This window comes from Eulemur rufifrons, chromosome 3, assembly GCF_041146395.1.
Source record: "Eulemur rufifrons isolate Redbay chromosome 3, OSU_ERuf_1, whole genome shotgun sequence".
In the NCBI taxonomy this organism is placed as follows: Eukaryota; Metazoa; Chordata; class Mammalia; order Primates; family Lemuridae; genus Eulemur; species Eulemur rufifrons.
In genome coordinates this window covers 44,075,700-44,103,320 of record NC_090985.1, presented here as the reverse complement: position 1 = coordinate 44,103,320, position 27,621 = coordinate 44,075,700, and the positions used below count along the sequence as shown (strand labels likewise).

At 39.7% G+C, this 27,621-nt stretch overlaps 1 protein-coding gene across 1 annotated transcript; it reads left to right on the top strand.

Moving 5' to 3' along the window:
• On the top strand, positions 1-26,235 carry MAL2 (mal, T cell differentiation protein 2). Its single transcript, XM_069466051.1, has 4 exons — positions 1-207; positions 13,155-13,325; positions 21,082-21,237; positions 24,101-26,235. Exons 1-4 carry the CDS (start codon positions 76-78, stop codon positions 24,170-24,172), a joined length of 531 nt encoding a protein of 176 aa, XP_069322152.1. The 5' UTR covers positions 1-75; the 3' UTR covers positions 24,173-26,235.
• The last annotated feature ends 1,386 nt before the right edge of the window (positions 26,236-27,621 follow it).

Below are 27,621 nucleotides of genomic sequence, written 5' to 3'. Positions count from 1 at the left end.
GGAGGCGGAGGCGGGAGGCGGGCGGCGGGAGGCTGCGGTGGCGGCGCGCGGAGACGCAGCAGCGGCAGCAGCAGCATGTCGGCCGGCGGAGCGGCAGTCCCGCCACCCCCGAACCCCGCCGTGTCCTTCCCAGGGCCCCGGGTGACCCTGCCTGCCGGCCCCGACTTCCTGCGGACCTACTCTGGCGCCTTCGTCTGCCTGGAGATTGTAAGTGGGGTAGCCTCGGTGAGGGTCGCGCCGGGGAGCGACGACCGGCAGCAGCATCCTTGTCCCCCAGCTGTCTCCCTCTGCTCCCGCGGGCAGCCTCCCTCCCTTCGACCTGGCCTTTTCCTGCGCCCCCTCCCGGGGTCCTCCCCATGCCTGGCGCAGCCGCCCGGGCCCTCTCGCCTGGCACCTGTTACGCTGGCACCTGCTCCCTAGCCGGCGACGGAAATGGCCCCGGGAGAGCGAGCAGCAACTAGGCAGGGCCGAGGATTGGGGACTTTGATGGGAGAAGGGTGTTTGGGCTTGGAGCAGCTTTCAGAGACAGGACTTGGCCAGGGGCTGTGCTTGTCTAGAGCAATCTCGGGCGCTCTCGGCCTCGCCTATTGCTAACCTGCCATTTTGTTGGGTGGTGCAAAGGTGTAGCCGATGACTGGGTGACCAGGAGGCTGCCACGCTGTGGAAAGCGGGGGTGAAAGGCACCAGGAAGAGGAGGAGGGCTGAAGACTTGAGCGTATGTTTTTTCCCCATTCACCCTTGCCATCATTAATGCCCTTTGGATTGGGGAGAGGAGCTGGGCTCAGGAGGCAGGGCAGGGAGAAAGGTACTGTGCTGCCCTTGGCAGATTCTAATCCAGTGGGCGTGAGAATGGTGGGGGAAAGGTGGCTGTCACCTTCTCTGCCTGCCTTTGCACCTCCTCCCTTCCTAGGATACCTTCACAACTCCAGACCTTCTCAGCACACTTTTTGGGGCTCAAGTAAAGGTGGGGTTACCTGGCCTGTCCTGCAACCTTTTTGGGCTAGATATGAACTTTTTAAAAGAATTCGTGGAGTTGGAAGCTTTTGAAACTCACTGTGGATAAGGGGAAAATGGGCAAATATGAATTGAGCAACCTGAGGTTGCATCATGCTCTGTGAATGGCAAATAAAAAGTGAAATGCTAGAGAGTTAGTACCTTTCCTGCAAGCTGGTTTTGTTTGCTTGGTTTGGGGTTTTCATCTCTCCCCTCACCCTCTCCTTTGAGTTTACATAACCCGGATTTGGGTCAGTTTGGTTTCACTTTTGTGCTTGTGGGGCTGGAACACCTTGTGAGCATTGGTTTTCTTGCCCTATTATGCTCAGGTGGCCAAGCCACCCTAAGTTTAGCTCAGATTTGAATCTGAAAGAGGAAACGCAAGTGAGTTCCAGGCTATGACATCAGCAATCAGATCCTGACTGCGAGGAGGTTGGTTTGAGTTCAAGCCCAGTTGAGAAGCATCTAAGTGCTTGGGATGAGGTGCAGACATCCATGTGGGAAGAGCAGAGAGAGGATGGCATTGGGCCGGCTGCATTGCTGTGGGAGGGAGACTTGTTTAGAACAGAAAGATCTGGGAAGAAAGATTTCATAGGTTCTGGGCTACTTTAGTTCCGTGTTCCCCAAGCTCCAGTGTTTTGCCTCCCTCTTTTAGAAGTTTTTACCATATCCACATCTGCTTTCCACCTGTACTAGAATTTACGGACTATTCACTTTCTAAACTTCATTACCTACCTTAACCACATCGTAAGCACTAATATACATGACATTGCAGACTTGATATTTTGGTTATATTTTTCTAATATTTATTCAAATGCATATTTTTATATGTATATATGTAAATATACATATGTATATATACATGGATTAAATGCAAAGAAGACTTATTTATGTGCCATCAAATCAAATACCATCTCAAGAACCACCTGTGATCATGTCATACTTTTGGAAAACATGGCCTAATTCTGAGGGAAAAAAGTAGAAGGTGATTTATTGAATTTTCTCCTCCCCCTCGCCCCATATCTCTTTTTCATCTTGCACAGTGGCTCGTTCTCAACTCTTGTTGTACTTAAAAACCTGGGCAGCTTTTAAAAATACTGTTGCCAGCCCAGACTAATTAAATCAGACTCTCTGGGGAATGCCCTGAGTCTGCTAGTTTATTTATTTATTTTTTTAAGCTTCCCTGGATATTCTAATATACAGTCATAGCTGAGAACCACTGTAGAGAAGACATCTCTTGCAAATGTGAATTTTCTCTGTCTGCTAAAACTTCTATCACTCCTCATACTAGCAGGGATCCTAGACTCACAAAAGTGTCCAATCTGTTCCTCTTATTTCTTCATTTCCTCTGACTTCTTACCCCCTGAAACATGTCTTAGACTTTTATCTAGATAGAACAACATCACTTCCAAAAACATTTTAGTTTGCTTTTCACTTTCTATGGTTGAACAGCTTGTTAGGTTTAAAATTTAGGTCTCTGTTATCTCTTTCACTTCAATATAAACCTCCATTAAAAAAGACAAAGATGTTCCAATCAAATAGAAACAAGAGATCACATTGGAGTCAAACTATAGCTCCTTCATGGCTCTCATTCTTCTGGACTGTTCAGAGATATTGGAGTATATGCTTTAAGAGAGCAGGAGTCAAAGCTGCCTTGTTACCCCTGTATCTAAAATGCCCACCTTGAGTGGATGTATTGATAGGGACTAATAAACATTTTTGAATCACCTTCACACCTAGATTTTTCAATTTTTCTCTAATTTTCTGATTCCTTTAAGATGTTCAGTCTTCCATGGCTCCTCTTCAGAAACTTCTCATCCTGTAAATTAAATGTGAGAATTCCCAGGTACAATCCTAAATGCTAGGTGATCTCCATTCTGGGGACCTCTGGCAGTATTTCTAGATATCCTCAAACTCCTTCTTAGTTTTGACCTTCTATTCAAATCCATTTATCTTTAAGATTTCTTCATTTATGTCCTGTTGCCTGCTGAAACTTAACGTGTGAAAACTGTACCTGATGAAGATGGACTGAGCTATCAATAGTTGACTAAGCTAATGTGCGATCATGATCTTGGAGTTCAATTCTCATACTAATCATTTAACTTTGCTCGAAGAATTCAATCCCAGTCCCCCTTAATGGACTCCATTCACAATCTCACAGACATAGACCATCTGTTAGGGAGATAAAACAAAAGATATAAATAGTGCCAGCCTACCAGCACCAGGTAAAGCATTATAGCACTGGCCTCATAGGTGGAGAATATTGCAACCTTACATGCATAGTGTGTTTTTTTGAGATAGGTGTGTTCCATTCATGGATACCTAAATTGTCAGCCCATTGGTTTTTGGTTTCAGTTATACTTACCAATGCATGCTTGCCACAAAGAGTTTAATACAAAGTTAGTATTACAAAGTGAAGTCTTTTAGTTTAGAATGGAAAACATCACCTTTAAAAGTTCTCATTTTCAAAATCTCTCCACGTTTCCTGAGTGAAAATTTTCTAAATCATTCATGGGGTGTTTATTGAATGCCTACTGTATGCAAGGCACTCTTTTTGGAAAAAACGTTTAGCCCCTTTCTCACTTGAAAGACCTTATAACCTAACTGAAAGGATATGCACAAAAATAACTACCTTTCAGGAAGGAAAAAGTATGGGAAGTGAACTACAGCTAAAGCATTTTCCAGATGGGTCTATCTATTTTTAAAAAATGGCTTTGGAGCATCTGTACTATTGGGCTGAACAAGATATTTAGGGTCCCTATCCTCAATGAGGATATTTGTAAAATACACAGAAAAAGACTGAATGTAACAGTATTAATCATGTAAAAGAATGAAGGTCATTATTGACTTCATTGTGTATTAATTTACAGTTTTAGTTTTTAGGAAAGTATATTCCCCAAGTTATTCACATTTCTCTCTTTCTCTTTTTGAGGCAGGGTCTCGCTCTATTACCTGGGCTGGAGTGCAGTGGCGTCATCATAGCTCACTGCAACCTCAAACTCCTGGGCTCGCATTGATCCTCCTGCCTCAGCCTTCCAAGTAGTGGGGTCTATAGGTATATACTACCACACCTGGCTAATTTTTATATTTTTTGTACAGATGTGGGTCTCACCATGTTACTTAGGCTGGTCTTGAACTCCTGACCTCAAGCAGTCCTCTTGTCTTGGCCTCCCAAAGTGCTGGGATTACAGGTGTGAACCACTGTGCCCATCCCACATTTCTCTTTATGGGAGATATTATAGGACTCTTTTTCACATACTTCCAACCATGGTGTTTTGGGTGCCACAATACTTTTCATTTATTTAACTTATAATTAAGAATGTACTGTGCATTAGGCATTATTTTATGTCCTGGGAATAGAATAATTAACATAGTCCCTGCCCTTAAAAGAAATTACTGTTTGGCAGAACATAAAGTCAAGAAAGAATTATGGTGCTATGTATAAAGTGCTAAGCAGGTTTATGAACAATATTGTGGAAAAGCAGGGTAGAGTACATCTGCCTACTGGAAAAGCCAGGTCAGGCAGATTTAACGGGATGGTGACATTTGAGTTTAGCCTTAAATGATGAGCAGTAGTTCAATACAAAGTGAGAAAGAGAATTCCAGGTAGAAACAAGGGAAGTGCAAACCCCAGAGGCAAGAAAGACCACAGCATGAAGATTTTAACTGTTAGTTTTTTGACATGACACATGGAGAGGTGGCAGAAGGAGGAGGAAAAAGAACAGATAGGGCTCAGGTTGTGGTTTACTGAGAAATATTAGGCCAAGGCATTCAATGTATTCTGTCTGTGCTAGGGAGCTGCTGAAGGACAGGAATAAACTTGATCAGAAATCTTTGAGCAATGAAATTTGGTTGTAAAACAGAGAGATTGAAGGCAGGGAGATCAGTTAGGGGGCTTATTGTAATAGTTTAGGTAAGGGATGATGAGACCCTGAACTAGGGCCAAGGAAAGAAGTATGGAAAAGAAGAGAGGGAGATTTGAGGTTGAAGAGGTCAACCAGGTATGTAAAGTTTGGCATGCCCTGAAATGATGCTAGACTAAACTTAAATATAGTATGTAACTCAGAGGAATTATGCCAGGAAAACAAATGAAAGGATGATGGTGAGGGAGGAGTTGTGGAGAAGGCAGGTGCAATCATGCAGATGAAAGGTTTTGACTCTAGACTAACACATATGTGTTCTGATGTATAAAGTTTTCTATTATTTTGCTGCCTGGAAAATAAACTTTGATTGCAAAGGGACAATGTGTGCTTGCAGTGGGCAGAAGGGGCTGTCAGCAGACGTGTTTACCTCTCTAAACGAGTTTTAATCCTATAAGTAAGATTGTAAGATTTTTTTCCTTTGCCTCTGGGTTAAAAAAGTCTCTATCCACATGAAAAGAACCTTTAAAGTTTCATAAGAGAAAACCAGTATCCCTGCCAAAGATTATTGTCGGTAATCGTTTGCCCTGACTGGCAGCTCTATTAAAAAATATGAACTACTGAAATATGGAAAACTTTAAACCAAATTGCTGAAAAGATTCACCTTGAGCTCCAAAGGAAAAGTCAAGGGGAAGAGATTTGTTTTGTAGAGCCCAAGAAGTGTTGTACCTGGCGGTAGGAACTGTGGGCATGGCGTATTTGAATTGATATGGCTGAATAGAAGGGACCCAGTTGGTGTGGCTGACACAGTGCACATGCAGTACTTAGCAAACACTGTTCGATTGTTCTGTTCTGCTAACTTAGTGGTGTGTGAAAATAGTCTGACGGAACCGGCTGGAGTGGAGAGAGGGAGCTTTCGGGTAGATGCCCTCTTAAGTCTTACCCAACCCTTAAAAGGCCATAATTGTCCTCCAGGTATCTACAGTTTGACCTGAATTTCCTAAGTGTCCTAGTTTATATGAGAGGGCCAGTCCTTTTGTAGACACCATATATGAATATGACACTCCTAACTTTTGTATAATGGCTTTCAGAAGGAGAGAGGTAAAAAGGAAGAAAAGAGGCAGTGATTTGTGTGCATCTTGCCAATGTCAGGGCGTTGGAATGCAGGAACATTTTTAACCGATGCGATAACTAGTTGTTACCTACTAACATGAAAGGAGGATTTTCAAAATCAAGGGGAATTATAAACAAGAATAAAAAAGGGACCAGAACATATTTCTCCTCCATTATATGTACTTTCCATTTTAGGGTTAGTGTTTTAGTTCTATTTAAATGACTGAAAGGGAAGTTTGGGTCAGATGAGGAGGAAGAAATTATAATTCTTTATGGTACTCACAAACATATTTTTTAAAACTTTTAAGTGTAAAGCTAAAAATCAAAACTTCGTTTGCAATTAGTATATTTTATTCATAAGATATATGTGTGTGTGTGTGTGTGTGTCTGTCATTTCTTGAGTTAATTCCCAGAATATGTTTTATTTTTCTTTCCCTATTTAAAATAAAATAAAAGCTTTGCTGACCTATACCTCTAATTCAGGCCTGTACCAGGTCTAGTCCAAGACCAGTTTAGATGAAAGTGAGCATAGTTAGAGGACAAATGGGGACTGATGGAGGGGAGTAGCAGGCAGTGGGGAAGGCACAAGATTTACCCTGCTCAAATGTTCCAGTGGCAGTTGCAGTAAGAACAGGTCATCTGGGCAAACTTAGGGCCCAAAGAAGATTAAAGATTGGGTGTCATGAACTAGACTAGCAAGAGGTGCCAACTTTCCTATAACTTTCCATCTCAGCCTCCTGAGAGCTTGTACTAGGTGGTGGGTGTTGCCAATAATAACTTGAAAATTGAGAAGTACGTGTTCCTGCTTCACTAGTCTTCATCCTATTTTTGAACACCCACCACATACCAGGGAATGAGCTGGGCTCCACACACCAGTGTGTTCCTAGCATGTCAAGCTGCACTTGCGTAGCATTGTCTTCTGGAACCATTCATGACACATGCTGATTGTTTTTCATTCATTTCAAGGAGGATACAATTGAGGACTATAGATAGCACTGTCCTAGGTTTGGTGCATACAAAGATGTCACAGGGCAGTGTCACTGATGCCGATCTCACAGGCCAGTGGGTGAAACAGGCAAGTGAATCCATGATTTCAATCAGTTGTTGTTATTGGTAAGGAGGATGCACCCATCAGTAACCATGGAAGCACCGAGGGATGGCATCCAGCCAAGGAATCTTTCTCAAAGATGTGGCCCTGGAGTTTAGTTACCTAGCAAAAATGTTACTGGCAGTAAGCTAGGCAGAAGCACAGACAAGTGTGATCAGTTCTCTGTGTTCAGGGGATGAGGGCCAGAGGCTGGAGTGCAAAGAGAGGGTGGTAGGAAAAGGAGCATTGCAGGGAAAAAGGTGAGCTTGGGGAGGGAGGCAGCAGTATGCTCTAGTAGTGTTACCATTGGAGTGTGGTTACATTGTGAATGAATTCACACTTGTGTGGGCTCCGTGTAAATTCATCCATCAGTTATTATATTGAGTCTGCTGACTGAAGTATGTTTCCAGTTTTAAAAAAGAAATCTTTCAAAATATAAATTGTGTGTAAGATGGAGCTAATTGTAGGTAATCTTTTCTCTAGATGATAAACTTCTGAACATATTAAACACTTATATAACCATGATGTTTCATGTGCAGGTACCCAGTAAGTGAGCACCCACCAAAATAGGGGTTATCAAGTAGATAAGGTGTTCTGAACTTTGGGCGGGGGTGTACCGCAAACCCCTTTGTGATTCTGATGAAAGGTGTGGAGTGTGTCCTCAGAAAAATGCATATATACTTATCTATTCAATTTTATATGATTTTAGGGAATCATATGGAAAATGGATGGAAACTCTGCTCTAGAATGAACATTAAACTCAGAGAGAGGCAGAATAGTATAATGTTAAAATCGTGAACTCTGGAAGCCAATTGCCAGGTTCAAATTCCGGGTCTAACATTTATTAACTGTATAGCTTGGAACAAGTGATTAGTGGATCTGGACCTCAATTAACTTATCTGTAAAGTGGAAATAATAATATTCATTGTCTCTCAGAGGTTGTGAGGATTAAACTGACACAAATAAAACCCTTAGAACAGGACTCGGAATGTAAGAGCTCAGTAAATGTTAGTTAATAGTTCTGTTATCACCATTAGCTTCAACCTCTTGCTCAAACTAACTCTATAAGCCAGACTTTGATACAATTTTTTTTTTCATTTTTCCTCCAGGCCTGTTTATTGATCATTCTCACTGCAATTGAGTGATGAAATGTCCAATACATAGATAATAGGAAATTAGAAAGAGGGGTAATATACAGAAAGTTCTAAATAATAAAATATTTTTCCTTAGGGGTAGTCTTTATTTCTTCAGATGCACATACTACCTTTCCCTGTTCTCGTTCCAAACATTAACCGAAAATAGGTTAGAGTGAGAAATTAGCCTGTTCACCTAGTGGATATACAAAGATGGAGCTGTCAAATTGGTTTGAAAATTATTAGCTAAGATGTCAGAGGGCATTTTTTACAGCAGGTTATTAGGAAATAAATGACATTTGAAAAGAAAAAGGGCATTTGCAAAAGGAATCCTTCGGGAACATGAGGTTACACCATCCAAATAGGAGACAAGTCAAGAAGTCTATAATCCATGCGGCCTGAATTGCAAGACCTGCTGCTTGCTCAACACCATGCTTTCCCGTAGGACTATGTATTTTACCAGTCCACAGTTTCTGGTGAAAACATGTTTTAACTCCAGCTCTGAGGGTTCAATTTAGTGTGATTTGTGGATGAATACGTCTGTGGTTTTCTTATGAGAGGGATTCAACTAAGTCATACCCTCCTGGCCCGCAGAGGTCACACTAATGTAACAAATATATGTTAAACCACAAAGACAATCAGTTGTTTTAGGAATGTGTAGCAATTTAACAACTGCAACTCAGAACGTATTTGAGTACGTGTAGTGTGTGCCTGGTACAACGTAAGGTTGTGTTAAGAAGATGAGAAGTAGTGAGTCACAGGGAAGGCTGATATCTACCTCTAAGAGGGTTTTACCTTCACATTGCCTGGAAGTAGGGTAGTCTTTTTGTTAGAGCCTGAGATTTGAGGTCATAGCCCTGACTTAGTTCCATAAAATATTTCAATTTGAGGTACATTTGGCAGTTTTATATATAATTATTCGACTTTTTAGGACACTAGAGAGCAATGGGAAGGCAGTGGCAGAGAACAGGTTAGAATGTGGAGTCAGATCCAAGATGAGAACACCACGGGCATAACATGGCGTTTTGGATACCTTTCTCACAGTGTGCATACTCGGCAGTGGTTGCGGAAATTTATTTTCCATTCTTCCTCAGATTGTAACCGTTTTTTTGCCCGGCTTTTCACCTGTAAAAACAGGGCACCCTCCAGAGTCATCTCTACTAAACAGAGATGCTTATAATTACTCTCTCTTACAAATACTGAGTTTATTAAAGCCCAGAATTAGATAAAGTGAATATACCAAGCATTTGGTAGTGTTATTAGATGCTCAATTTTTAAAGTTGGAGCCAGGTTGGGAAGCTCAAGAGAAAAGGTAGCTTTTGTCAAAAGGAAATCATGAAGTATGGAATAATAATTGTGTCAAGGCCAGAGTGACCCAGTCCATCACTGTTAACATGAGGAAGGTGGCTCTCCAAAGTGGGCTTAATTATGTTCCCTGGCCCATCCTCTCTCTTCCTCAGCTAGCCTAGATTGCACAGAGTCTCTGACCCAGGGATGTAGTGTATGTGTCTGTGGGAGCAAGAGGGAGGGGATGTTCATACACCCCTTTTCTCTCCTTTGCACATCACACACACACCACAAATGAGCATCACTTTTCTTATAGCACTTAGTTTCTTTTCCAAGCCTTTGAGGTATTGGAAGGGCTGTAATTCTGAGTGCAAAACGAATAGTTAATCTATACTATTGCACAGTATAACCTGTCCTGTCAGAGCCTTGGTCTGTCTTGAAACTTACTTTAAAACCTGCCTCCCCTGCCTACCTTTCCCGATTCCTCCCATTTTATTTCTTCCCCCCTCTCCCAGCCTCTCAGAGCACACTATGCTGAGCTCTTTTTATAGCACTCACCACAATCTGCTCCTGAATCAGATTTAATGGTGTCTATTTCTTCCTTATTTAGAGCTCCTGGTGACAGAACCTTGCCTCTTTTGTTTTTTCTTGCGTGTTCTTCTGCAGTGCCTAGCAGTAGGTTTGGGCCTGGCCTGTTTGAGATGATGTCTGGGTTTATTAAATGCTATATTTATTTACAAAGAATCATATAGCCTCTGTTTTAGAGGTATGAATTTATCATAATCCCTAAATCATATTATTATGCTTATCTACTTGGGTTTGCCTGCCCTTAATAAACAGTGGCCAATTGTTCTTTTTTATCCCTTATATGTGTACATAGGTTCTCAGCAAATGACTGTTAAATTAAAAGATATTTAATAATGACATACATTTCTTAAACTGTATTTAATGTAGGTTATTCATAGTGGGATAGTAAGGAAAGACTGCCATAAAGAAGAAACTGGGAAAAAGGGGAAAAATTGACCCATTGAAGACATTCTTATCATCTTCAAATATTTATTAAATAGCATGAAAAAGTAGGTGATCTTTTACCAGGAACAACTTTATTTCATTTATAGTCACTGATAAATTGGTGATTAAAATTTTAATATGCATTTGTAATATTTAGATTTATTTCATAAAACTTTCTGGATCAATTGTTAATTTTTTATTTGAAATTAGGATTTGAAGTATACACCGCAATTATAAATTAGACTGGCGCCTTAGTTATTATTGTTCAAGTGATCATTTATTATGCTTTCAAAAATGTTTCTTCAAAGTAATAACAAATTATATGACTGGCCCCTTTTGTGAAACTTGAATTAAAACTTGGGTTTTTAACATTCAGTGACTTATGCAATTTGGATACCTAGATACTTAAGATGTAAGATACAGATCATTATTTGTTTTTAATATTTGGAACTCAGACTGTTCTCATATGGGTACTAGATCTTTAAGCAAATATTTGAGAGCGTGTGTGTGTGTGTGTGTGTGTGTGTGTGTCAGGGAGAGAGAAAGAGAGAGAGAGAGAGATTCCCACTTGCCTGAGGTGCCTTCCGGGCAGGTGTGTAACCTAGTTTTTGTGTTGCCAAGTCCAGCATGGTACCTGACTGAAAGGAAAGGATTACTATGTTGATTAGTAAATGGCTTGGCATGCCAAGACATATAAAGCAGTAGCTGCCAAGGTCTGGTAGTGCAGATGGACTGAAAACCCAGGGGATTCAATTACAATGTGTCTCATGGATGTAACAAATCCCTCATAAGGAAGTTGCCCAGAGGAGGGAAAGGTAACTGAGCATGGGGTGGAACTCAGGAAAATTTTTTTATATGCTGTGCTCAGGATTACATATGAGGGGGAGTTTCTCAAATACACATGGGGAGGGAATGATATTCTGGCCAGCAAGTATCAGGCCAGTCAGATGTGAAAGATCTTTGTCTTGAACTGTGGATCGTTTTTCTCCTATAATACAAAACGTTAGGAGCATAATGGTAAGAGACGGGTTGAAAAAGACAAGTCAGAAGACAAAAGGCCTGGAATGCCATGCAAAGCACGCATAGCCTTTATTGCTTTAGTGGTAGCATAGCGGAGACTGGTGGTGTTAGATTCGTAAAACTCGTTATCTTCAACCCCTCCCCTCGTTTCTCCTCCTGTGTTCTCTCACTCAATCCCAGTTACCCAAGCCAGAAATGTGGGTGTTTTCCTTATCTGTTCTTTTTCTGTCACATCCCACATCTAACCAGTCACCAACATCATCATGTCTACTTCTGAATTTCCCTCTCACCCATTCCCTCCTGGCTGTCCTCAGTGCTCTGATTCTGGTGTACTCTGTTGGCATAACACTCTCCAGTGTGGCCCCGCAGCCCTGCCTCCTTTCCCCTCCAGTCCATTCTCACATGTTAGCCAGAGAGGAACTAAACGCAAATCTTGATCATGTGTTTCTGCTCAGGATGATGGTGGGCTTCCCATTACCCTTGGGTGAAGTTCAGCTCCTGGTCTGACCTTCAGGACCCTTCACCTTAGTCTCCACACAGCTCTCACTGTTCCCCACTTGGTGCATACTACTCCTGTTACACAGGGCTCTGTTCCTCACCTGTGCTGGGCTCTCTCTCGGCTCCCACCAGGTCACCCCAAGACTCATCTCCCCCACCCTAAAATCCCCTCCTCCTCTCTCCCCCTAGCCCTTTGGAATGTTGCTTCTGTGAACTGTTTCCTGACTTTTCAAATCTGGATTTATGTAGCCCTTGCTGTATAGACCTTCAGTGCCCAGTTGCCCAATTGTGATATTTAAGAAGCAGCATTTAATCACTTGTTTAGTTGTCTCTTTCCTCTAATACACTGAGTTCTGTGCTAACAGAGACCAAGTGTGACTTGTTTACCATTTAATTCCCAGCACTTGGCATAGTGCCTGACATGTAATAGGTATTAGATCCATGGATATCTAAAGTACTTAGTCCCATGTCCAGCACATAGTAGATACTCAATAAATGAGGGTAGCTTTTGTTTACCATCATTTACAACAGCTGCAACCATTATATAATATGTAGAACTGTATATTGCAATAATATAAAATGCATAAATAGAGAATGATAAAGACTGAAAAATGGCCATTGGATATGACAAATTAGAAAGGTATAGCTTTTAGCTTTTGCTTTTTTTTTTTTTTTTTTACTGGTAAGCTGTCTAAGAAGTAGTGAAGGCAGAAGCCGGTTGGTTTATAGGTTTATAATGGTGTGAAGAGCAACTACACAGGGAGGAAATAGAGACCAAACAAGGATGAATTTGTAAAAATAGTTGACTGAAAAAGAAAATAATCAAAAGGGTGGTCGTTAGGCAGCAGGGTCAAAGGAAGGGAATGAGGGGATGCTGGGCGTGTCCGCGGGCTGAGGAAGAGAGTCCAACCTGAAGATGCAGGTGCAGAGTCAGATCAGACCTCCAAGTAAGAGGACTGGTCTTGCACCCAAGGAAAGAAGGCATCTCACATAACTGTAGAGAAAAGAGGATGGGTAGGGTCACAGGAATGCGTGCAAGGGTCTGGGAGGAAAATAAGGCAATAGCGAGGGTCATACAAGCATGTTTAATTCTGCTGCGCAAAAGATATCTTTTGAGGAAACCTATTACCCTTGTCTTTTTTTTTGTTCCAGCTGTTCGGGGGTCTCGTCTGGATTTTGGTTGCCTCCTCCAACGTTCCTCTACCTCTGCTACAAGGATGGGTCATGTTTGTGTCCGTGACAGCTTTTTTCTTTTCGCTTCTCTTCCTGGGTGTGTTTCTCTCTGGCATGGTGACCCAAATTAATGCCAACTGGAATTTCCTGGTAAGGGATTTTTATTTTAAGTCTATTGTAAGAAAATGTGAGAAATTTTCATCTCATTCTGTTCTGAAATGTGTGAGTCCCTGTTCTGTTTGGTGCCTCTAATGAGAGAGATAAGTCAGACCACAGGGGCTACTGCAGTGTCTTGTGATTGCTTTGCTGGACAACAGGGTTCCCATTTGTGAAACGCCCATGTTGACAGAACTGAGAAATCACTCTGTTACTCCTTTATGACATAGATGACCATTACTCAAAAACTGTTACAGTTCATACAGCAAACTAATTGCATTGCAGTTATTGAACAAGTGAACAGACGCCTTTAGGAGATGAATGTTGTCACACGTATCTTAAAATTTTTCATTGATTTCTGCTTCAGATATTTGAGATATTTGAATATGTATATCCTTTTGAAAAAACAAGTCGTTATATATCCTACTCTCAAAATACTTAGAAAAGGGAATGTTTTATATTTCTGATCAATCTCTGTCTTAAATTAACAAGAATTGGTAAGTTTTAAAAAATGAATTTGCAATAAGCACAATTTTTAAAATGATGACACCATTAAATCGGATCAACTTACTTTTCATTTTTCTGTGTGATATATGGAGCCTCTCTTTCATGCTTGTGGTCATTCACCCTCTGAGATTATTCTAGAATGGCCCAGTGGATCACAAGTTCCAATCTGTGATCGACAGTGTTTAGTGAAGTTCGTGAAGAACCACCATTAGGTTCTGATCACACTTTGGTATTTAGAAACTTAAAACAGCCCTTCAAATAGGCTTTTTATCTATGTTCCTTTCAAGCATAGTAGTATTCATATTTTATTCAGCAGCTTTAAGGCAGATGTTAGAGGAAAATACCTGTTCTTGATTTGTTTATACAGCATAAGAGGAACTGTAATCCCAAATGTTATCAGCAGTGAAGTCAGGTGAATGTGGCTGTCCTTTAAGCCAACCAAGGTACAAATGGCTGGCTTATATAAAGCTGGGAAGGAAGTGGTGTGCAGTGGTTACATCCTCACAGGCTTGCAGCTTAGGTCTTGTTTGTTTAGTATCTGCATAGCTTTGGGCAAAATAGTTAATCTCTCTAAATTTTAATTTCTTTTTCTGTAAATGGTAATACTACTACTTACCTCACCAGATGCTGTTAAAGAATAATGGAAAAGTGCTTAGTTTGGACTAAGTAAGGAATCAGTAATCATTGTAATTCCTGAAAGACACTGAGGCTTGCAGTTTGGAACTTTGAAAGTTCTTTTATTTTTTAGGTTGCTAATACAGTGTGCTTCTCCACTTTTCCCTTAATTTCCCATTAATGATGAGAAAATGTTTTCAATATTTGGTCATGTGATGAAGATCAAAGGTCCGTATTTAGACTACAGATACTGAATTTCCTCCATCTAAATGCCTGGCTTTCTCATAATAATTATGAACGAATCAGTTGATCCCTAATGTTGGTGAGGGCTACTGGGTTATTTTAGTATCAGGCTCACAGATGATATTAGGCCAGTGCCCCTACTGGAACTTCAGTGCTGGTTAATGTATAATCACTGCTCCAGTCAACTGCCTTTCCCCAAGTGCTGTGCCACCCACCACCCTGGCTCTTCCTCTGGGGCCTTCCTGGATCTCCTAATAGCCCAACAACTGAAGGGTTAATACCTGGAAAAGTAGTGTCTCCAGGATCCTGCGGTGTCTAGCATTCTTTCTAATTAGTTGATGCACAGGCCTTACCAATGCTTGAATATTTTTTGGACATGATTCCTGGTCTTATTAAACATATCTATACCATCTTTTTTTTTCCTTTTGCTTTTATTGAGTCTCATTTTTGGTATTGAGTACAATCAATATCTTTATTAATTTGTTTTTCTATATTTGCATTTCTCACCCATTTGTAGCATTATATCTGAAGTCCAGAAAATAAAATGTAAGAGTTTTTGTTGTTGTTTTAATTATATTATTATATAAAAGTGACAATTGAAATTGGAAAGACCTATCAGTCTGTTCCATAGGTCACCTGCAAAGATTATCCTGTGGTTTTTTAGCTGGAATAATCCACTTTTACTGAGGAAAAAAAATGGTAATAGCAACACATCCCATGTGGTACAGTGGTTGTCACTGCACAGGATCCATCGTACGGTGGGTGTAATTTCAAAGAACCAATTCTTGCCTTCAAAGAGTTCATTAAATGTTTCCCCCATTTAGAAAGGGTTCCTTTTTCCCTCTTCTTTTGTGGTTTTCTTCATTCTTAGTCATTTTTGATTTTATGATTTGCTTTTGATAGGTTTGGTAATATATCTTGTACACTCTCAGCCAGAAAAATTTTTGAGCCATGCATATCATGGAATTGTCACAGATGGCAACAATTTTTAATTGCCGCATTCCGAAACTGTTAGACATTATTTGCTCAAAAAATAATTGTTTTTCCCTGTCATGATAGTTTAATGCCACCTTCTACCATACTTGAAGGAAGCAAGAATGCATTTTGATCAAAAATGTATTTTCTAGAAGTATTTTTTATCTATGATATTGATTATAATATTTCTTATGGTTTTTATTGGTCATGAAATTAAAGTAATATTCATGGTAGGTAGCGCCAGGATTTTTTCCCAAGCTTTCTAGCTTTGGTGCATTCTTGCACACATCTGACACATAGGAGGAATTATAATAAGATACCCGGGATGGCCAATTATAAATGTGGGTGTCACTCTCTAGTCATTGGGAATATTTATTGAGTACCTGGTCCTATACTGGGCCCTAGAAATACAATGGTGAACACGACAGTCCTAGTAGTAGCTCTCAAAGAATTTGTTGTAGTAAACAATGGGAGTAAAAAAAAACACACATACACACAATACACAGTTAATGCATTAATTAAAATAATGTTAATAGCCAAGAAGGGAAAGCCCAGCAAGCCAAAACAGTGCATGTATAATCTCACCTCCACTGGGTAGCAGAATCTAAGATGGATTTAAAGTGCAAGATTATGGGGTTTTGGTTTTGATTTTAATTTTTTTTTTTTTTGATGGAGAACGGAGGAGATAACACCTGTAAAAGATAATGAGGGACGAAGTAATATAAGTCTGAAAAGTCTCAGATTTTGATACAGATGGACAAAGTCTTAGCCAAAAAAAGCTCCAGGGCACAGCCTTCCCTTTGAGAGTTTTATATTGGGCACAAGTGGCCAAGCACTAGTATCCTCACTGTGATGACATGAGTTGGTACCTACGGAGAATGTGGCTTTGGCTCAAACACTGTAACAGATCCCAGATCCACTGAATCTGGAGTCTGTCAGCTACCTGTACACCTCACAGCTGAGCATCAGGTTCGTTCTTGAAGGAAAATGTGTGTGGTATACAATTATGGATGCTACAGTCTACTCCTCACACCATGCAGATTCATTTCTCCATCCATATTTGGGGAGTTGCTCCTCCAGTGTTCCAATTTGCCTCTCTTTCTGCAGAACAACTTAAAAGAGAGAGGTTAGAGAGATAAACTACAGCCCCTTTTGCTGGCATTGGTCTCGGGGCCACAGTTGGTATTCATCAGCTCCCTCTTCCACTGACCATTTTACACTCTTCTTGGTTGGCTGTCATGTATACTGGTCTCACTGGTTTACCTGGTGGTGTATCCAGACCCTCATGCCTGAGGGAGTCAGAGCCCCTAGCAGCCACACCCATTTCAGGCCAGTGTTGCTGTACTTGTTTTTAGTCACATCTGTTAGAGAGAGTTCCAAGAGGTCCCCAAGTCAATCACCTGAGTTCTACGTATAATTCCTCTTGCCCTCTCCGTGGCACATATACTAAGTCCAGATGCACTCACAGCCCTCCTGACCTCCAGTAGCCCTGCCTTCTCTCCATGATAAGGGTCCACTACCCTTGCCATGATGGTGACTCCTCTTCTTGCCTTTTGTTCCCTGGACACAGAGTCCAAAGGAGCTGTAGCTTGTTGTTCAGTGGGACCCTTACTGTCTCCTCTAGCAAGAGTCTGCCCCTTTGGGGACCAGGACCTCTGACCATGCAGAGCCCAGAGTTGTCGGGACAGGAACCAGGTTATCAGGAGTGATGGTAAGTGGAGAAGCTCCTGCTTCCACCCCCAGGTTCTCATTTTTCCAATGGGGACACATCACCATGTAGAAAACTCTTCTTTAGTCTGCCTACTGCATCCTGAAGGATGAACACACACCCCCACAGACTAGTGCCTCCAAGCTGTGCCTCTAGCCAGCCATTCCTTGGTGCTGATGGGCCAGGAGCTTCCAGATGGTGCAGTACATGATGTGACCCATGACCTGCTCCCACTCCCACTCCTCCTCTGCTGAGAAGTCGATTCCTTGGTCAGAGGCTGTTGAGTGGATGCCTGTAGATCAGGCCCTCTGTAAATCTCTGAATGTAGGTGGTGGCTGAGGCTCTGAGAAAAGGAGAAGCAAATCCATACCCTTGGGTATGAGAATGAACCATTATGGGTGTCTCTTTTCATGAGACTGAACCATTTTGCCTTCCAGGAAGGTAGGAGCTCAGTTTTCCTCAGCTTACTAGAGTAACTGATATGGCATTGTGTCTCCTTGAGCATAATGCCATATCAGGGGCTCAGATTTGGTCTCTGTTGCTGGCAGATTCAACATTCAGAGGAGGCAGTAGCTAGATCAGCTTTGGCAATTGGGAATCCATGCTGTGTGCCTTTCCATGGCCACCTTCCCCCGACCATGGCCACTTTGTTTATGCACCCATAATGCCAGTTATGGGGTGGCCAATGACAAAGACTGACTAATGCCAACTGGCAAGGTCATTTTTTTCTGTGTGCCATCACCATGTGACAGAACTTCCCACTTCATGCCTAATCCTGTACCTCTTCCTTTATCTCTGAACCTTTAATCTTTTTTTCCCCACGTTCCTGACAAGCTCAGCAGGCCATTCACTATTGACCATGAGTCTATGTGTATTCTCACCTTGGGCCTCTTTTCTTTCCCAACAAAGTGTGTGACATGCTGCACCACTCAGCCCCACCCATTAGGAAAATATTCCCTAACCACAGTCTTTCAAAACCAACCCCGAATGTGGCTATCCCGCATAAATAATGCACCTGCTGTCCCTTTTCACCTGCAACCACATAGCGAGCCAACTTTTCCATAAACAAAGCCCAGGTTTTCTCTTTCTCCTTTAGCTTGACATTAAGGGAACCCCTCCGCCATTTGGCCATAAGTATGAGCCAGGGAAAGAGGGCAGTTCCTCTCTGGTGGGTGACAGGGGAGCCTGGGCCACCTGCTCGTGTAGCTGACTCATGCCATCCGGCCCTGCTCTTATCTGTCTCAGATATGCCATTCCCTTCTTAAGAAGACTGCTGCTGGCCCACCTGACTTTGTGAGTTGGTGGCTTCCATGGAACCCAACTCATAATAAGCAAATCCAGATGTCTAGTCACTTAGTGTCTTAAGAGGAAGTGTTTCTTCTCTACCAGGGCCCAGCTGTACAGCAGGAGCTGCTTTTCAAAGACTTAATTCTCCACTGCAGGTTACATGCCAGGATCTAGAACTCTAGGGGCCTCATAGTAATTTTCACATGAGCATTGCCATAAATTCCACACTCTATCTTTTCCCCCTACACCTTAGAGTGTATATGACCCTAAGGATCGCTAGATAGGATGACCCAAGCATATGGAGTTAAGAGTACAGGAAGTGTATTGGGTGGCAATACCTATGAAAGATAAAAGGGGAAGAAACAGGAGTAGACAGAAGAAGCCTTTAAACCACAGTTTAATTCAGATGCTCCTGAAACGGAGGGAGGAAGCACAATTGTCAGGAATAGAAAGGGGGAGGGTCAGGCACAAGTAGTAATTGCTGTGGGAAGAGTCTTTCCAGGCAGAGACAATGCAGTGTGTAGAGAGTGTCATTCTAAAGCTATGAAGTGCTTCCCAGGGACTAAAATGAGACCAGAGTGGCTGACATTCAAGGATGCATGGGGTGATAAAGAAGCCGAAGACCAGATCATGCCAAGAGCTACAGGCCATGTTGCCAAATTTTTTCCTTCCCTTTTAAGATAAACAACTTCTGAGGATCCACTTCAGTAAGTTAAATGAGTACCTAGTGACATCAAACATTTTTCTTAATTATTAATACTAATTAAGATCCAGCTTCCATTTAAGCCCTGAAAGTAGTGACATTTCACCTCGTATTTTGACCTTCATCAACTAACATTTGTTAAATAACCACATATATTTGGGTATCTCTCTTATAGATTAGACACATGGCCACTATGTAACACTTTTCCTAAGAACTACCATATGATCCAGGAATTCCACTACCAGGTATCTATCCAAAGGAAATGAAATTAGGAAGAGATACCTACACGGGATCCCATATTTATTGCAGCACTATTCACAATAGCCAGGATGGGGAATCAACTGAAGTGCCCATCAGTGAAGGAAGGGATAAAGAAAATACTGATGGGTGTGTGTGTGTGCATGTGTGTGTGTGTAAAATACAATACTATCCTGCCTTTAAAAAGGAGGAAGTCCTGTGATTTGTAACAACATGGACATTATGCTAAGTGAAATAAGCCAGGCACAGAAAGATGAATACTGCGTGATCTCACTTGTATGTGGAATCTAAAAAAGTTGAACTCATAAGGGTAGACAATGGAATGGTGGTTACCAAGAGATGGGGAAGAGAGATTGGGGAGATGTTGATCAAAAGATGCACAATTTCAGTTAGGAGGGATAAGTTCAGGAGATCTATTGTACAACATGGTCACTATAGTTAATAACAATGTATGTATTCTTAAGAATAGATTTTAAGTATTCTCATCACGAAAAAAATATGTGAAGTAATACATATATTAATTAACTCCATTTAGCCATTCCATAATGTATACATATTTCAAAACATCATGTAGATGATAAATATATATAATTTTTGTCAACTAAAATTTTTTTAAAAAAAGAAAGTGGACTTTAGAACCAGATAGACTATGTGGTCTTGAGTTCTCCCTCCAAAAGTTAATATTGCATGGCTTTGGAAAAGTCATTTAACTGAGAAGAAGAAATTCTCTGTAAAATGGAGATAATAAATGGTACTTATAATAATGTACATAAAATACTTGGTACATGGAGCTGTTAAAAATAAACAGCAATGTGTTGATGGTATTTTAATTCAGGTAAGACAATGTGAATTTTAATAGATATCTGTTTCACATTAATGCCACCAACATACAAAATAACCTAATAAATAATTGAGTTCTTATACTTTTTGTAGAAGTTTTACTATTTGTTTTTAATGGAATATATGGATTTATGTTATTAAAGTATATGATTTTATAATTCTTTATCTTTTAGTTTATGGGATAATGATCTAATGATAAAAATAATTGCTGAAAAATAAAATAAAATATGTATGTGCATAAATAACTATAACAAAATGATGTTATTTAAATGCCATTTTACATGAATTTTAAAGATGGCATATATTCCTTTTTTGTATTATGTTAATTAATATTGATCTTTATGCATCTTAATCCAAACCGAAATTCCATATGTTATAATAAATCCAGTATATGGTAAGGTTTCCCACTGTGCCAATTAAGATGGGTTGGTTGATTTTCATTTGGATTCTAATAGCCTGGCATTGCTAAAGCAGCCAGAATAAATAGCCAATGTATTATAGTTAAGATCATTTCATTAAATGTTTTGATCTTGCTAAACCTAAACTTCATCATTTGAAATAAGGAACAGAAAAAAATTTTTATTTTTAATGATGTTTTCTCTCTCCTCTTTCAGGACTTTGCCTACCATTTTACAGTGTTCGTCTTCTACTTTGGAGCCTTTTTACTAGAAGCAGCAGCCACATCCCTGCACGATCTGCGTTGCAATACAACCCTGACTGTGCAGCCGCTCCTGAGTGATAGCCAGTATAACATAAACGTAGCAGCCACCGTGAGTATTCAATGAGTGCAGTTCACCAGCACTTTCCCTCCACAGGCAAAGTCTCCAAGAAACTCCTCAGGCAACAATAGTTCTCTTTAATAGCCATTAGCTTTAAACATGTAATAGCTATTTATTTGTACAATAATAACACTATGAGCACAGTACCATTATCACTCCCAGTGTTGTGGATGATTAAACTGAAGCACAAAGAGGTTGATATTCATCTAAGATCATAGTACTACTCAAATCAGTAGTACTGCTTGGCTTTGCACAGCATGTCTCTTCTGTTAAAAAAAAAAAAAAATTAATTGGGCTTTTTACTTCTTATAACTTTTCGACATGGTAAGGGAGATTTGTTCCCAGCTTTGCTCTTTAGTATTCAATACCTATTTGTAATTCACTTTAATTCAATGAATATTTGCTGTGGGCCTGCCATGTATCCAAGCACTTTGCTGAGTGTTAGGGACGAGGGAAATAAGTTGCAGTTCCTGCCACTGAGGAAAGTGCAGGTGAGTGCAGAGGGCCAGTGTGCAGCCAATGCATTAAATGCATTCCACGGGGCACTTTTTTGAATGTTTTTATCCTCTCTAATTCATACGCTGGAGTGAATTTGTCATTTTGTATTGACATAGGTAATTTGAAGAAATTATATACATATTTTTGTTTTTATAGATCATTTTAAGATGTCAGAAGTCCAAATTATTTTCTGAAATGTCTTGATGTTTGATGACAGTATGTAGCAAGTTAGTGACCCTAATGTTTTACTGTTTTACCCAGATAACCCAATATACTCCATATAGTAGTCATTGAAACCTGTCTAGAGAAGCACTGTCTAGCAGAACTTTCTACAGTGATAGGAGCATTCAATATACGTGCTATTCAGTATGGTGGCCACTGTCACATGTGGCTATTGAGCAATTGAAATGTAGCTAGTATGACTAAGGACCTGAATTTGTAGTGTTATTTAATTCTAATAAATTTAAATTCAAATAACCAGATATGGCTAGTGGCTATCATATCAGACAATACAAGTCTAGAGTCTGGGTTTTAAAAGGTTGAAGACAGATGATTTCAAGACCTATTAAAAGTTTCTGAAGTCTCTGTGAGGATTTGTCAAAATTTATTGAATGCCTACAATGAATTAGACTAAAGATAGGATTGCAAGAGATAGGAAGCATGGTTCTAGCTTTGAAAGGCTTGTAGTTTGGATCAGTGATTTTAACACTTCCTTTTATAAGAAATGAAACGATTTTACTTAATGAAATCTTACCTAAAATCCAATAAATGTAGAAGATAAAAGCCTACGTGCCTTAGACGAAGCAAGGGAAGGGGGCCTTGAATGTTGCCCATCGTCTTTTCATGAAGCCATCTCTACCCACCTCAGCATCCCTCAGATACTTTCATAGAATCTTTGTGATCCAAGGATTACAGTTGGAAAACCACTGTTTTTATCAATTTTACAAAGCGAAGTTCAGCAACTTGGAGTTGAACTTTTTTTTTCTATTAGTCATCGATTCCCATTGTATTTTCCTTAGTGTGTCTCACTTCCAGTTCCTTTTTTTGCAATGGTGCAGGCTAGATTCTCATTACCTCTCCAGGATCATTGAAGTAGCCTCAAATGGGTCTATTGACAGGCACCTTCAGATCCTGCTTTCACAAGAATAGTAGGTGCTCAAGTACATGATGATTGGCTGATGCCATTAATTTCTCACCAATATTCCTTTGCCCTAAAGGCCGTGGGGTACTTCTGCTCTGGCCGCCCTCTTCTGTGACTTTGTTTTTGTCACCTTCCCTTTCTCTCTCTGCCTAAGTGAGGCTGCCTCAATAAACCTCTACATGCTTCAAGTTCTACATTATGTCCCATTTCATCCAATCTAAGTAGATCGCTAGTTTCTGAGTTTTAATAGCACTAAAATGTATCAGCCATTCATTTGTGACAAGATTGCATCCTTCACTTTTCTTTCAGTATCCCTGAGAGAGAGGAAAATTCCTTTTCACTAATAATAGATATCAAAAGTGATTGTTCTCATTCAGAGGACAATGTCTAGGTTAGAAATGTACCAGAGAAACAACCAGCAGGAGGAGGGTGGGGAGAACAACAGAATGGTAATTAAACTGTGAAAATGTTCAATAGGTGAATCTGATATACTTTCCCAGAGCTGTAGTTTCCTGGTTAAGAATCCCTGTACTAAGTGATGTTTTGTCATATTGAACTGCTGTTGCTCTGTCTTGTAGTTTTCTAAGGTTCATAACCCCAAAAGAGTGAGGACAATATCTGCTTTTGTTTGTATGTACCAAATATAGTGATACACATATAGGTGGTGCTAAAGAAATGCACATTCAATACTAAGGACAGTAATTCACAGCAGAGTGCAGGCTTAAGCATGAGGACTGTCTCCCAGACAAGAAAGAGCCAACCTGACAACTCATTTCCATGTGTTTTCTTTGTTGAGTTCTAAAGTCACTTTCCATTGTCACAGAAATGATGTGATACATCCTCAGGTTCTGAGAGTTGCTGGCTTCCTTGCTTGTGAAAGCACTGTATGAATAGATACTTTATACTGAATTTTTAAATACAGTGCCTGGGGTTTCACAAATAATAAGTGACCCCGGTATGTGAACAAATGTTCAACATAAGGCTTTCTACCCATGAGAAAATGACTAGAGGCTAGAATCTTAAAGGAAAGGATAATATCATCATGAAAAAGTAAAACAGTAGTACAAATCATCAAAAAAGGGAGCAATATAAAATATTTTTGTAAGTGTTAAAGTATCTTTAGGTAGGTTGGTCAGTCTTTACACAGTTGTTCCTTAGAATATTGTTTCTAAGTTAGTCTTATGAATCTGATGTGAATTTTTGTTTCTTTTTTAGATTTTTTCCTTTATGGCGACAGCTTGTTATGGTTGCAGTTTGGGTCTGGCTTTACGAAGATGGCGACCGTAGCACTCCTTAGAAACTAACAACTGTGTGTTAGTTCCATGTGTCTACTTTATATGTCTAATCAATTTGGATACTATTTTGTCCAGATGTAAAAACATTCCAAAAGAAATTTGTTTAGTATAGAAAGAGAGACTCTTAAGTGCAAGCTGTGGTCTATTTCATGGATGAAATTTTAATTTTATTATAATGTTAAACAGAGAAATGGCCTTTAATTTCACATCTTTTCTTTCTGATTTTCTTTCTTTTTTGAAAATTTCCCCTGTATCCATAAAATACAAAGATGCTGTTTATTAAAAATTAGTATCCTTTTTGTTTGGTTACTGAGTCACATGAACCTTAATTTTAATAGGTAACTAAAACTCCTTAAGAAACACACATTTCAAATAGACTTCCCACTAAACTCTATCTTTTAATATAAAACAGGGATTGTCATACTTTTTCTACAATGGGCGAGAAGGTAGACATGTTAGGCTTTGTGGGCCTTACAGTCTCTGTTATAACTATTCACTTCTGCTGTTGTAGCATGAAAGCAGCTATAGACAATACATACATGAAAGAGCGTGGCTATGTTCTAATAAAACTTTATTTGTAAAAACAGGAGAGGCTGGATTTAGCCCTTGGGCTATAGTTTGTCGACCTGTGTTATAAAACATTAATTATTGGACTGATTGTGAAAAGGTTATAGACCTAATTAGACAAGCCACATAACCATTAGTCTCATGCAGTAACCACATTGCCTTTGTGTTAATGGTTAAATTTTTACCCTTGGAGGGGCACATAGTTTCTCAGGCTAACTCAAACAGACTCCTGGGTATAAGAAAAAGTAATTTATGAAGTGAACTTTAGTTGCCTGATTAAACTAATGATCTCCTAACAACTGAGCAAGATTCTCACTTGAGAGTCCTTCAGTGGGATCCCCAGAGACCACCACTACTGGCACTGGTATCTAGCCACTTGTCTTACTTTGGATTTATTTATGTTTCAGAATATAGTTGTTTGCCCTGTGCATGAATATATGAATATTTGTGTGTAGATATGTTAGACTTTCCAAATAGAACTCTCAGAAGAGTTAACTTTTTACTTCTAATTATTTTGCATTATTCTGAATTAAATTTGAATAGAGTATTAAATATAAAGTTGTAGCTTCTTACATGTTTTGATGATAGCCCAGACATCTATGTTATTTTTGCATTGTTGACAGATAGACAAAATCAGTTTCAAAACAGTAGCCAGCACAAAAACTGTCTCTGGCTGAATAACACAGAAAAGTATTTTAACCCACCTATAGAGTCATGGAAAGGTGCAAAAATGGCTTGAATGGAAGAACAAGTTAGAGTTAGGCCATAGTGCCCACCACTAGGGCTTTGGGATTGCTCCATTCTTTCAGCCCATTGCTTTATAGCTGAAGCATCCTCTTAAAAGTGCCATGTGTAAGTTGGACTATTAGATTTCATGGAACATAGAACAACCATGACTGAGTAGCATGAATAAGGCTCAGTGATGAAATGCCATTTGTCTAGTAATCCTCTAGAAAGAGGAACCTTGTTAGAGCTTGGTTTTTGACAAAATTATAAAGACAAAAGACGTGTTTCAATATGTGGCTTGAGGAAATCAGTCTATGACTTTATACTCTTTTCTATGATATTCAACCTCCTTGGTTTTTCTAGCTCCACACCACACACCTATGCCTGTATTATGAATTATATATTACAAAGTAATAAATGTGCCATAAGGATATATAGTCCATTCTAGTTGGAATCGTTTAAAGTTAGTCTGCTAGAATTTAGTTGTGAGATTTTTTGTTTCCAAGGTATATCAGGTTTATGCTTGGTGGCATTAAATGATTTTATAACATGCTTTGGTGGTACTTTTGTAAATGGATTGCTTCTGGATCATTAAGAACCAAGCCTAAGACTCACCTAACTGTGAACACTTAGATTTGTAGAAGAATTGCATTCTAGATTGGTGAGTGACAAAGCACTTGAACAAAAATTATGGCATTTAAGAATTTCTTTACGTATCTTAGCTGTAAAAATGAGAATATGTTGCTTGGTTTTAAAATCTGGTATAACTCCACGATAAAAAGAAATTTATTTTATAAGTGTTATGACTCTAATAAAAAGTATTCATTTGATAATATTTTTGGTCATCTATTTTTTTATACTGTACACTTTGAAATTCAGTTAAAGGTTTGATATAAACTTGACAGTGCTTCTAAATGTATATAAAAGAGTTCTGTTTTAAACATTTCTGTGTGAAAGAGAGTCTCCCAGGATATGTCAGTAAATCTTTTTCCTTTGATGAAGGCAAAAGAGGTAAGTCTTTGGAAATAATATTGCAAAGGAAGTTTAAATAAAAATTGCATTCTATTTTATTTAAAAAGCATTTATACAGTGCTTCTTATGTGTCAGGCAGTGTCTTAAGCATTTTTAAAAAATATTCGGTCATTTAATCTTCCTGATAACAACTCTGTGAGGTGGATACTCTTATCCCATTTTACAAATTAGGGGACTAAAACACAGACTTCAAGAAACACCCAGGGCTGCCTACCTAGCAAGTGAGAAAGCTGGGATTTAATCCCAGCAGTCTGGCTCCAAAGTTGAGGCTCTTCATTGCTGTGTATGCTTCAATTCTCCTAGATTTTACATATCTATCCAAAAATGTGAACTTCTTATTTCCCCCTAAGGAAGTTTTTAGCAGAATGTTTAACAGCATAATTGTTTATGATAGATACCATCTTTTAGAGAAATTTTGTCGTTACGAAGGATTCATGTTTTAGCTGTAAAAATTTGGGCCAAACCTGCATGATGAGGAAAAGGTTAGACAGCTTTAGTTTGCAAAGGTCCCTGGAGTTCTTGGCTGCCTGCGTATTTCTCTGTTAACTCTGGCATGGACTACAGGGGCTTCGGTCTGCTGTATTACCTTATGTCAAGTCAGCCTTTTCCCGAATTGTCCAGGCTTTCTGATCATCCCTGCAGCTGACTTCGGAAGGGTTCTCTAGTCTGAGATGCACCATTCACTCTTCGCGCTTGGACTATGAATTTCCACCTCTGCATATTCCAGAAGCTGGAATTCCAGGTCATTGTCACTGACGTTCTATCCTTAACAACATGCCTCAAGCTATTAATATCACCCAGTGAGCTGTAATCTCAGGTGGCAACTTAACCTGTTCATGGCGGAGGAGACCAGAGTTTGATCATCTTTAGAATATATGTATTTTTTTTAATGTTTTGAAAGCCCAGCTTTGGAAAAAGAACACGTTACTTTTATTAGGCTGTGTCTTAGCAAAAGGTCAATAGTAGTTCCTGTCTTTGGTGCACTCTTTTCTCAAGTACTTACATGGCTTGTTTCTGCACCCCTTGTAGGTCTTTGCTCAATTATCACATTTCCAGTGAGGTTTGACCTGAGAACCATGTTTAAACTTAATTAAATATCACACCGGCACTCTTTCT

Bases quoted from the DNA above. Each gene is read 5' to 3' on its own strand.
- MAL2 (XM_069466051.1), top strand. From the start codon at position 76: ATGTCGGCCGGCGGAGCGGCAGTCCCGCCACCCCCGAACCCCGCCGTG. The intron at 13,326-21,081 runs GTAAGGGATTTT...CTCCTCTTTCAG, and splicing joins ATGCCAACTGGAATTTCCTG to GACTTTGCCTACCATTTTAC. The intron at 21,238-24,100 runs GTGAGTATTCAA...TTTCTTTTTTAG, and splicing joins ACATAAACGTAGCAGCCACC to ATTTTTTCCTTTATGGCGAC.